The sequence below is a fragment of the Humulus lupulus genome, chromosome 8, assembly GCF_963169125.1.
Source record: "Humulus lupulus chromosome 8, drHumLupu1.1, whole genome shotgun sequence".
Taxonomy (NCBI): domain Eukaryota; kingdom Viridiplantae; phylum Streptophyta; class Magnoliopsida; order Rosales; family Cannabaceae; genus Humulus; species Humulus lupulus.
Window position 1 is genome coordinate 143,410,357 of NC_084800.1, and position 12,940 is coordinate 143,423,296.

The 12,940-nt window shown below is 41.8% G+C and overlaps 1 protein-coding gene across 1 annotated transcript; it reads left to right on the forward strand.

Moving 5' to 3' along the window:
• The first annotated feature begins 1,495 nt into the window (after nucleotides 1–1,495).
• Nucleotides 1,496–2,440, forward strand: LOC133796127 (uncharacterized mitochondrial protein AtMg00810-like). The gene has a single exon (XM_062233608.1). The coding sequence runs from the start codon at nucleotides 1,496–1,498 to the stop codon at nucleotides 2,438–2,440; it is 945 nt and encodes a 314-aa protein (XP_062089592.1).
• Nucleotides 2,441–12,940: the final 10,500 nt, after the last annotated feature.

Here is a 12,940-nt window from a genome sequence, read left to right on the forward strand (position 1 = left end):
AAATTACTTAAAAACTTAATAAATCAATTAAAAATTCAATAACTAAGCAACAATTAGCATCTAAATTATGGTAAAATAACTCTATTTTGTAGAGTTATCACTAAATACCTTTGGGGCGACACTATCCTTACCGCTGCTTACCTCATTAATCGTCTCCCTAGTCGCCCCCCTTCAGTTCAAAACACCATATTTTGTTCTCCAATCTCTATATCCTCAGATCTCTACAAATACTATATCAGTTAAAGTATTTGGTTGTACTGCTTTTGTACATGTTCACTCCCACCATCGGAGTAAATTTGATCCTTGAGCCATTAAGACAATATTTTTGGGTTACTGTCCTACCCAAAAAGGTTATCGGTGTTATTGTCCCATCACAAAAAGATCATTTATCTCATGTGATGTCACCTTTTTTGAGGATACTCCTTACTTCACTCCCACATCGCTTCAGGGGGAGTCTAACCATTACCAGCAAGAAGGTCAGTGGTCGTGGGGGTTAGAATTACCCTTAACCACTCCTGCTCCATTTTCTTCTTCCACTCCTCTTTCTTCTGAACCAGATATTCCGACTTTCCCTCCTAAACCAGAAAATCCACCAATCTCTCCTCAGACAATTACTCATAAAATCACTGAACCAGTAGGTCATCCTCAAGACCAAAACATACAGAAAGAGATTTGGGTATATTCCAGGAGAAATAAACAGGTTACGAATCGCCTACCCACCAATTTGGGTAGGCGATGAAGGCTTCGGCTGGGCAGCTGTTGGGCCTGGGGAGAAAGGAAGGAGGCAGGCCCGTGGCTGGGAGGCTGGAGGCGTTGCTGGAGCACGACTGGGCTAAGGCAGCTTCGGGCTCGACTGTGCGTGGACCTGTGGGGTGCAAGGCAGCTTCTCTTTTTAAATTCTCAAAAATACCAATTTTTTTCTTTATTTTCCTTACTTTTCAAAGCCCAAAATTGCAATAAATTCCTTGCAAAATAAACATAAACTAAATCATAATAAAATATTTTCATCTATAAAATAAATCAAGTTAATTCTTTGAAAGTATTAATTATAACTTAATTTATATTTTACATTTAAGTTCAATAATACAACATTTTTTACCTCAAATTAAACAACAATAATTCTAATAATTAACTACAACATTTTACAACAAAATAACTATAAAAACACACAAAAATAAATACAATCAAAATAAACCTAAAAAAATCAAAATTACTTTAAAACTTAATAAATCAATTAAAAACTCAAGAATTAAGCAACAATTAGCACATAAAAAGTGGTAAAATAACTCTATTTTGTAGAGTTATCAGTCAGCCTCCAGGATTTGAAGAATCTCTCAAGACAAACACAGTCTGCAAGCTGAACAAATCGCTCTATGGCTTGAAACAATCTCCTCGAGCATGGTTTAATTAGTTCCTGAAAGTTGTAAAAGGACTTGGATACAATCAAGGTCAGACTGATCACAATCTCTTTGTTAAACACTCAGAAATTGGAAAAATGGCAGTATTGATTGTGTATGTTGATGACATAATTATCACTGGTAATCACACTGAAGAGATAAATTCAATCAAAAAAATATTGGCAAAGGAGTTTGAAGTCAAAGATCTCGGCGCACTCAAGTATTTTCTGGGTATGGAATTCGCTAGAAGCAAAAGAGGTATTTTCGTGTCCCAAAGAAAATACACTCTAGACCTACTAAAGGAGACATGCATGCTCGGAAGCAGGCCCAACAAAACTCCAAACGAGCTTAGAGACAAAAAGAAAATGTTTGAAGGAGGTCCAGTTGACAAGGGAAGGTATCAACAACTAGTAGGAAAACTCATCTACCTCTCACATACTAGACATGACATTGCCTTTGCAGTAAGTCTAGTCAGTCAATATATGCATGATCCGTGTCAGGGACATCTCAATGCAGTATATAGAATTTTGAGGTATCTCAAACAAACACCTGGAAATGGCCTTTTCTTTAGGAAGACTACTGAAAGAAAGGTTGAGGTTTTTACAGATGCAGACTGGGCTGGTTCAATTGATGATAGGAAGTCTACATCTGGATATTGCACAATGATATGGGGAAATGTGGTAACATGGCGGAGTAAAAAGCAAACAGTGGTTGCGAGAAGCAGTGCAGAAGCTGAATATAGAGCCATGACCCATGGAGTATGTGAAGCAATATGGATCAAACGTCTACTAAAGGAATTAAAGATTGAATATGAAGCATCTATTCAGCTCTACTGTGACGACCAATCTACCATTAGCATTGCACATAACCATGTATATCACGACAGAACTAAACACGTGGAAGTTGACCGTCACTTTATTAAAGAAAAGATTGATGGAGGAATTATCAACATTAGATATGTGCATACTGATCAACAACTAGCTGATATTCTCACAAAGGGGCTATCCGATCAAGTATTTGATTTCCTAGTAAACAAGCTTTGACTCATCAATATCTATAGTCCAGCTTGAGGGAGAGTGTTGATGGTTAGGAAATTAAGAGTCTTAAAGTTTGATCTTTGAGGGCACGTTTACTAAATAGTAATCAGAATTAGAATAAATCAATAGGAGAAATGAATGGGAAAAAAATCTAGAAGAATCGAAATTATTATTGTATTATGTTATTTACTAAAACTGAGTGGAAAAGGAATCAAAATCATTTTATCTTGTTTATATAACCAAGAAAGGGAATCAGAATGCTTTAATTGACAAAATTGCCCTTTTAAAAAGAATTTTATTTTATTTTATTTTTTATTAATATATATATAATTAAAAAGTAAGTAATGAATAAAAATATATATTCATAAATGTATATCATATGGTATGGGTGGTATATATTTTTAAAATACAATATTATAATTATAAAATATTACACATAAATATAATAATATTTTTTAACATTATTTATACTTAGACTTACTAGATTAGTATAATATTGTTAAGAAACAAGTAAATATACACATTATTTATTTATTTATGAACCAAAAAATCTATCATATATACATCATCACATATGTTAAAGCTATCAATAATATTCACACAAAGTTGTTTATATGCAAACATTAAACACCACCTACCATGAATCCGCTTAAGAAAAAAAAAATCAATCATAAATATGTCCATCATTTCTCTAATAAAATATTTTAAAAAAATAATAATTTAACATTCTTTTGCAAAAAATCAAACTTAAAAATTAGTTACTTATGAAGTATAAATAATAAATTTGAATGTTAGTTAAATATTAATTATATATTTCCTAATTTTGATTTTCAATGAATATTTATGTATATACTTTATCAATACATTATCTATAAACTATTTTAATGATAATACGAGTATATGTTACCCTAAAAAAATACTATTTTATTTACTCATGTGTACAGTAAATTACAATATAAAAATGAATAAGAATAATGAAATTCCGTTATTTTATGATTACCAACTTAATTATTTAAATTAAATAATTAATTGTTGAACTGTTACAGAAATGTTTAAACAAATATCAAGACTGTTTGAACAGAAACCAGATATGTTTAAACAGTTTGTGACCAGAAGATAAAAACGAACATAAAGTAAAGAACACACGAATTTTTACGTGGTATCAGCAATCTTTGCAGATTGCTACTAGTCCACGAGACCACGCCCAGAGAATGAAATTTATTAGAAGAATATCTAAACGATTACAAAACCAAATTGACTTATACAAATAAAGACTCCCTCTTGAATTTGTCGCAACTGTTGTAATCTAAACTCCTAATCAAATTTCTGAAGTGCTAAGATCTTGAACTCCCTTCAAATCATAACACTTGCACTTTTCCTCCCGAAAAGTGACTCACGAACAAGACTTCTCCCGAAGCTTGATGACCAATGTCCAAGTGTGTTCAACCTGCACAATTAACACAAAGAAAACAATACAGAAGTACACTGTAATAAACCACTAAGAACTTGCTGGACTCAAGTTCTTCACATAATAAAAAGTCTCTCTAAAACTTGAAAAATATTTGGAAAATAATACACCAAGAGAGATGATAAAAAACCAACATCCTAAGGATGATTATATACATTTTAGAATCCCTTTAGGTCGTGGAAAACAAATCAGAAATCAAACAACCAATAAATGGAAAATCTTCCAAAACAGGAAAGTCAGAATCTGTTCAAACAGACTGGCAATCCGTTCAAACAGATTCATTGAACCTGGACAGTTTTTCAACCCAGTTTCCTTAAATAAATAAGGAAACAATATATCATTTATGATTGCAAGCTGTACACGATTTCTGGGCAACCAAATCAGATAAATAAAATAAATACTAATAATTTCCAATTCAAGAAAAAGATATTCTTTTATAGGAAAATATATATATTTATTTTATTAACACATAAATAAAAATCTGAATATAGAAAGACATATTTCACCAAAACAATAAACTACCCATTTTCGAAATTTACCACAAAATATTACAAAAGAGGAAACTACTAATTTCGAAAATACCCTTTTAATTAATTTTGTCTTTATTATCAAAAATGCCAATAAAAGATTTTACAAATAAATTTCAAAATTCTATAAAGAAAATGAATAATAATAAAATAATTAAATTATGAAAAAAAGTATTTTTCGTTCACATAAAAATAGTTTTAAATAATTGAAAAATTAAAAAAGTAGCACTAAAATTATTTAGTAAATTTTTTTTCTGAGAAATGTTTTATTTTTTTTTATAAATATATATATATATATATTAAAAAATATGTTAAAATATTTATAATAAAAAAGGCCATACATAATCCTAAAACTTGGATAATATTTTTCTCACTTTCCTAGACAAAAATTAATAAATTATAACTAAGGACAAATCTCTCTAAAATACAATGCAAATAACAATAGAAAAAGAATGAATAAAGTATAAAAACAATAAAATAACGTGATCATTATATATATATTAGTTCTAAAATAACGTGTCTACCAAAATTTTATTTTAAATTTATTCAAAATAATACTCATTATTAGTTGAGATTTTCTTGCATTCTAGTTATATATGCATCTTTATTTAAATTTCCAACAAAATATTTATCCTAAATAATAATAATCACAATAACATTAATAATGAAAATAATAACTTTCCAAATTCAAATTCTTAAATATCTGTTTGAATATCATATATCGATTTTTTTTCTATTTTATTTTTTTATATAAAAAATGGAGTAAATTAATTTTGATTAACATCATTTAAATTTACTTCTATCATATATTGTTTTGGAAGGTGGATAATGAAAAAAGATTCATAGAATTTAATGTTCACTATATATATGTAAATAATTATACATGGGTTAACATGTTGGGAATTGAAACTATCCATATATACATCATAAATAAGATGCAAGAAGATTAATTACAACTAAAGTGAAAAACACAAACACAAATCTCTACCATAACATAACATATCTTTAATTTAAAAAAATTAAAAATTAAAAAAATATATAATATGTTACCTAAAGGTGAAGTGCACGTCTGAAATAACCACAATGGAAATAAAATGTAGATTTGATTGTGTAAACAGAAATCAAGAAAAAAACCAAGAAGAGAAAAAAAAAATGATGAAATCACAATAACAATAATGAAACAGAGAAGAAGTCAGAAAAAAACGATAAGAAGAGAAAAATAATGATGCTTACTTTAGATAAATTAGATTGATATTTACAGGTAGAATTGTCTATTAATTTTTAAATATAAAAAATAAAAAGTAAAAAATCAAAATACATTTTCAACGTAATCTCATTCATTAAGAAGATGAGGGGAGAACCTTTCATTTTCTTTTCTCCTAAATTTATGTGAATCCCACTAGTCTTTTCCATTCCTATAATTTAGTAAACACTTGAATGGAAAATGATTACTGTTATCCAGATTTCCGGATAGCGTTTAGATTGGTGTCCTCGGGGAAGCAGAATTACCAATGTCTTTCGCGGTAGGTGACCAGAGCTCGCGGGTGGACAGAAAGGCTTCGCCTCTCCTGTTTAGTGTCCGGATTACTCTTTCAAGCAAACACGACACGGAGGCTCGTCGACCCTCTCGGACTCCCGAAGGGGTATCCTTCAGGGAAGCTCCTTCCAGGAGGAGCTCTTCAAGTGGTCTTCGCGGAAACAGTTCCGTGCCTCGCACGGAACAAAACCAAGCGGTCGAGTCATGGAGGAGGCATGTTTGGAATGATATCCACCTGACACAGGATCCCGCCTGACACGCCCGACAGGTCAAAGCCGCACACATCCCAGCACGCCTAAGGGTACCTTTTCGCCTACTGTTCCGCTGACAACTTGGAAAAGACGGCTGACTTTGTGTGTTCCCCATACTTTCACGTAAATATACCCACATAGAGTCTTGTAGCCATGCTACTACAGTAATTGTATCCCCTATTTATGGCTGGTGTAATTAAGACTCATGTACGTAGAGAAAAACCCTAATCCAAAACCCTAGCTATAAAGACCCCTTCATTTTACAAGAAGGGGGACGGTCAACAGATCACATAGCAAAAACTCTACACAAATCTCTCTAGCTTCATCTTCTTCAAGAGAACCCGAGAGAAACACTGTGAGTGTGTGAAGTTCTTATACACCAGCCATCTTACTGTAGTCCTTTCCAAGTATAATAACATCGACTCGTGGACTAGGGCTTGTTAACGCCTGAACCACGTAAAAACACTGTTTGTTTAGTTATATTTCAGCACTTCTATAGTCCTTATCTTTTTATTATTCTGTTTGTATTCGTTTCCGAAAAACTCGGTAAACATTTTGGTGCTTTCATTGAGAGCTGTAGGAAGTTATTAGCCAGCTCTTTTTCTGTGTGCATTTTTTGTATTCGCTCCGTGCTAAAAAGATGGTGACTACGAGAAAATCCGCTGTTGACAAAAGTGCTACGGTCAACCCCGATACCGTGATGGAAGATGCGTGACAAAACGAACCCTTGGACTACCAAGGTGAAGACCCGACGTCCCGCCAGGATCGGGTCAGTACTGAAGATACGACATACTTAGAAGACGAAGAGGAGTATGTCCAAGACGGTTACTACAAAGACGGCTGCTACTATGAGAAGGACCCAGAACTGGTCCAAGTAGCCGAAGAACTGGTGGCCACTAAGGCCAAGCTTGCTGAGCAGGAGCGCGTCTCCGAAAAAATGCAACGCATGATGGAGCGCCTCCAAAGTAAGTTCGGAGATCTAGGCGACTCGGACGAGGATGCCTCTGTTCTAGGTGGTGCTGATGCCCCCATGCCGGATCCAGCCGCTGCTGGACCATCCAAAGCCGCCCCTAACAAGGGCAAAGAAAAAGTTGGAGAGCCTGTGCGCGCTGACGCCCCTGCACCTCCTAAAGGCGTGAATCACCAGGCCGACTGCCCCCCCCCCCCCCCCCCCGCGCGCGCAGAAGGTCTCTGGCGCTCCTAAGCCCAGACGTCCTTCAGCCCCAAGGGGGCACTCTGTGCCTAAAGGGCCCGGTGCTAAGGCACCCAGGCCTAGGGGAAGGAACAACCGCCCCAGTGATTCCGTCAACCAGGACGGTCGGGCTGCGAACTCGCACTCCGAAGATAGCTGGTCCACGGTGGATCTAAGAAGAAAGTTGGAGGCCAAGTATGAGAAGGCCAAAGGAGAAAAGGCCCGGCCTCGCGGAGCTGACCTCCGAAATCATATTAATGACAAGCTCCGGGGACGTGACCTCCCGGAGAGTGATACAAAGAGGCTCGAGGAACAGATTGCTGCCTTGACCAAGCTGGTCCGGAAGCAAAGTGGGGCCCTGTCAGACTCTGAGGAGGAAGACCCGGAACCATGTATTCGGAGGATCGCGGAAACGTCCCTCCCAGATAACTTCAAGATGCCTCACATAGAATTATATGAGGGGAGGACAGACCCGCGCACCCATCTAGCTAAATACAACAAAATGATGCAAGTGGCGCGTGTCAGTGAGGACGCCAAATGCATGTGCTTCTCACTCACCCTTACCAAGTCTGCGGAGGACTGGTGGAAAAGATTAGCTCCCGGATCAATCCACAGTTGGAAGGAGCTACAGTCCGCATTCAGGAGGCAGTTCATTGCTGCCCGCGACCACGACATGGAGGTTGGTTCCTTAACCAACATCAAGCAGCAACCCAATGAGAACCTCAAAGCTTTCATTCAGAGAATGATGGAAGCTGCTGCAAAGACCAAGGTCAGCGATGACATGAAGCTGATCGCCCTTCAATCGGGCCTTATTGTCGGCTCCCTGCTATGGGGGGAAATGCAAAGGAGACGGGCAGAAACGCTGTTCGAATTCATGTCAAAAGCTCAGGGAATCATCAACCTTGAGGATGCCTACCAGCATGCCTTTGGAGTTCCCTTGGCTCCAACACCTTCCGTGACTGCGCCGAGCTTTGCTTCGCAAGCTCCCGCACCAGCCCTCACGCTTCCCGGAGCCCAATTCACTCCAAGTGTGTATGGGCCTTCTGCGTCTGCTCAGACGCCGAGTCAAACCCATTTCTCTGGGTACGGAGCTGTACAAATCGGATGTAGTATCGCTCCTGGCATGCCGCAGCCGCAAGCGGAAGGCCCAGAACGAAATTTGAGCCAATCGCGGAGCAAACGAAGCGGAAGAAACTCCAACCGGGGAGACCATTCAAAGAAACCCCGGAAGGACTATGAGCCCAAGTTCACGGAATATACCAGTTTGATAGACTCGCGAGAGAATGTCTATCGGGCGACCTATAATACGGTCAACTACAGGAAGCCCCCGAAAGTGTCTCACGGAGGAAGGCGTCCGCGAGACTCTAATAAAAGGTGTGAGTTCCACGGAGACGTGGGGCACACCACGAATGAGTGCCTTCAGCTGAAGGATGAGATCGAGTCCCTGGCAAGAGTGGGACACCTCGGTCAGTGGGTGAGGATACCCATTATCTATCCCGGACAGGGGGTAGTTCACGGAGCTGCATATTCCCCGGGACAGAGGGGGACTGCTAGCGCTCCTGGAGCCGGTCACCCCCAAGCTCCCGGGTCTCAGTTCCCAGTGCTTCCTGCTCCACCCGCTCTGACACCCATTGCCTTGTTGGCTCCAGGACCGGGCAACCCATATCCGCCCGGCCTTGCTCCGCCACCCGTTGACGGACACGTAGCCACCATTTCCGGAGGACCGCACCTTGCCGGAAGCACCCGCAACTCCCAGAAGAAGTACTTGAAAGAGTTAGAACACACCGGGGAGATGTGCGCCTTGGTTCAATCACCCGCTCAACGTCCCCGAATGATGGACCATCCCATCACGTTCACGGAGGATGATGCTCGACATGTGCACTTCCCCCACAACGATCCCCTCGTGGTGGAAGCCCAAATTGCCAATAAGAAGGTCTCACGGATCTTGGTCGACAACGGAAGCTCCGTAAATATCCTCTTCAAAGCGGCCTTCCATGCGATTGGATTAACCGAGACAGACCTGACCCCATGCCCCATCCAGCTTCAAGGGTTCAATGGGGATGCACTCATGCCATTAGGCAAAATTCAACTTCCAGTCACCCTCAGGGGAGAAAGCGACGCTTGTGCCTTCAAGCACAGCACATTCGTGGTGGTCGACTGCCCCACGGCGTATAATGCCATCCTAGGCCGACCGGTCCTAATAGATTGTGGGGCCATAACCTCGATACGCCACTTATGCTTGAAGTTTCCATGCGACGATGGGCGTATCGGCACTCTCCGAGGAGACCAGCGAAGTGCACGAAGCTGTTATAACGTCTCCGTCCGATCCGTCTACACGGTCCAGGAGACGGTTGCTGCCATTCCTTTGGCGGAAGAATTACCAGAAACTGGGGGCGCTCAAGAGGCATACTTTGACGAACTTGACCCAAGAGTGGGAATCGAGAAAGCAATAGAGCCGATGGAGGAAGTCGAAGAGGTGATCCTCAACCCGGGAGATCCCACCAAAGTCATCAGGTGGGGAAAAACCTGCCGTCGGCCATTCGAGATAAGATCGTGGCCACTGTGAATACTAATCTTCATATCCTGGCATGGTGCCACGCTGATATGACGGGGATTAATCCTAATGTTGCGTGCCACGCACTCAACATAGACCCATCTGCAACTCCAATTCGCCAAAAGAGGAGGCCGTTAGACCCAGTGAGGGCCGAAGCCGTCAAAGCTGAAGTGGACAAGTTGATGTCCATAGGCTTTCTCCAGGAGTCACACTATCCCGTGTGGTTGGCCAACCCAGTTCTGGTCCCGAAACCCGATGGGTCCTGGAGAATGTGCATTGACTTCACGGACCTAAACAAAGCCTGCCCGAAAGATTGTTTCCCTCTTCCGCGAATCGATCAGATGGTAGACGCTACTTCTGGGTACGAACTCTTATCCTTCATGGATGCGTACTCCGGATACAACCAGATCAAGATGCATGTCGCGGACCAGGAACACACCAGCTTCCTCACGGACAAAGGTGTCTACTGTTACGTGGTCATGCCTTTTGGTTTGAAGAATGCTGGGGAGACGTACCAGCGTCTAGTAAATAGGATGTTCAAGGACCAACTGGGGAGGAACATGGAGGTGTACGTGGACGACATGTTGGTAAAGTCCAAGACCTCCGAGGACCACAGTGACGACCTTGAGGAAGCTTTCGCCGTGATCCGAAAGTACGGGATGAAACTGAATCCAAAGAAATGTACTTTCGGGGTCTCGTCTGGGAAGTTCCTCGGTTTCATTGTCAGCTCCCGCGGAGTGGAAGCCAACCCTGAGAAAATTAAGGCATTCATAGATATGCCTTCCCCCCGGAAGCATAAGGATGTCCAGAGTGTTACCGGAAGGATAGCTGCTCTCAGCCGCTTCGTATCCAAGGCCACTGACAAGTGTATCCCCTTCTTCAACGTGTTGCGAGGAAACAAGAAGTTCGAGTGGACCCCCGAATGCGAAGCAGCCTTCCAACACCTCAAGGAACATTTAACCCGAGCTCCCATTCTGTCCAAACCTGTCGAAGGAGAGGCGTTGTTCTTATACTTAGCCGTGACTGAGCACGCAGTGAGTGCCGCTCTCGTCCGGGAAGATGGCCGTATCCAGCTCCCTGTGTATTACATAAGCAAGAGGTTATTGGACGCCGAGTCCAGATATTCAATGATCGAGAAACTCTCCCTCTGCTTGCTAATTGCTTCACGGAAGCTGAGGCCATATTTCCAGGCGCACACCATCAAAGTACTCACCAACCACCCTCTCCGACAAGTCTTGCAGAAGCCCGAGTCTTCTGGCAGATTGCTTAAGTGGGCCATGGAACTGAGCCAGTTCGACGTCCACTACCAACCACGTGTTTCCATAAAAGGTCAAGCTCTCGCGGACTTTATTGTGGAATGCTCGGGAATGAATGACCTCCCGGAAGATCCTGTCCCGGAACTTCCCACATGGAAGGTCTATGTAGACGGAGCCTCAAATGAAAAAGGAGCTGGAGCAGGGGTCATCCTAATATCTCCCCAAGAGCATCAGCTCCAGAGCGCCATCCGTTTCGCGTTCCCAGCATCCAACAACGAGGCAGAACACGAAGCCATGTTAGCTGGATTACGACTGGCCAGAGAAGTCGGAGCCCAAAAAATCGAAGTATATAGCGACTCCCTACTTGTGGTAAACCAAATATCCGGGGAATACCAGACGAAAGGCGAAAGAATGGCTGCCTACGTGTCTCTCTCCCGCGACCTACTGCAACATTTCAAAGGCTACCAAATCCGCCAGGTCCCCCGGGACCAAAACTCACTCGCGGACACGTTGGCCAAGCTTGCAACGGACCCGGAGATTGAACAGTATGGCCTAGTCCCCATCGGGCACTTAGAAGCCCCCAGTACTGAGACGCGAAGGATAAACGCCATCATCGACCATTCCCACTCCTGGATAGGACCCATCCTCAGATTTCTCACCACCGGAGAGCTCCCCACTGATAAAGCTGACGCAAGGAAGCTCCAATATCAAGCTCCCCGATACGTGGTTATGGATGGAAAGCTTTACCGCAGGGGGTTGTCCATACCCTTCCTTAGGTGTGTTTCCGGAACCGAAGTCAGCACCATCATCCATGAGGTTCACGGAGGCTTCTGTGGCGATCATACCTCCGGGCTGAGCCTCTCCAAAAAGATCCTTCGACAAGGATACTTCTGGCCCACCATGAAGAAGGATTGTGTGGATTATGTCAGGAAATGTGAGCAGTGCCAGAGGTACGCCAAGGTTCCGCGAGCGCCGCCTACAAAAATTACCTTAATGACCAGCCCCTGGCTGTTCGCCGTTTGGGGCATTGACCTAGTAGGTTCCCTCCCAACTGGAAAGGGTGGAGTGAAGTATGCCATAGTCGCAGTAGACTACTTCACCAAATGGGCTGAAGCTGAACCTATGAACACGGTCACATCTAAAAAAGCACTGGACTTTGTCATCAGGAATATAGTGTGTCGTTTTGGGCTTCCACGAAAAATTGTGTCCGACAACGGAAAGCAATTTGACAGTGAACACTTCACGAACTTCTGTGCTTCGCATGGAATTATCAAAAGCTTTTCCGCAGTCGCCAGACCCCAGGCTAATGGGCAAGTGGAGGCTGTAAACAAAATATTAAAGACCACGTTGAAGAAAAAACTCCAAGCCTGCAAGGCTCACTGGCCGGAAGAACTTCCGCGAGTACTTTGGGCCTATCGCACAACAGAGAGAACTTCGACGGGGCACACGCCTTATTCCATGACCTTCGGTTGCGAGGTCGTCATCCCAGTAGAAACTATGATCCCCTCTCACAGGCAAGATACCTACGACCCTACCCGGAACAATGCCCTTCTCCAGGAGTCCTTGGACATGATCGAAGAGCTCCGGGAACAGTCGCAGGTCCAACTAAAAATGTACCAAGGCAAGGTAGCCCGACACTTTAACATAAGAGTCAAGAGCCGTACATTCGAAGTTGGGGATCTTGTCCTACGAAGAGTATTTCCTGCTACGCAGGATCCGGG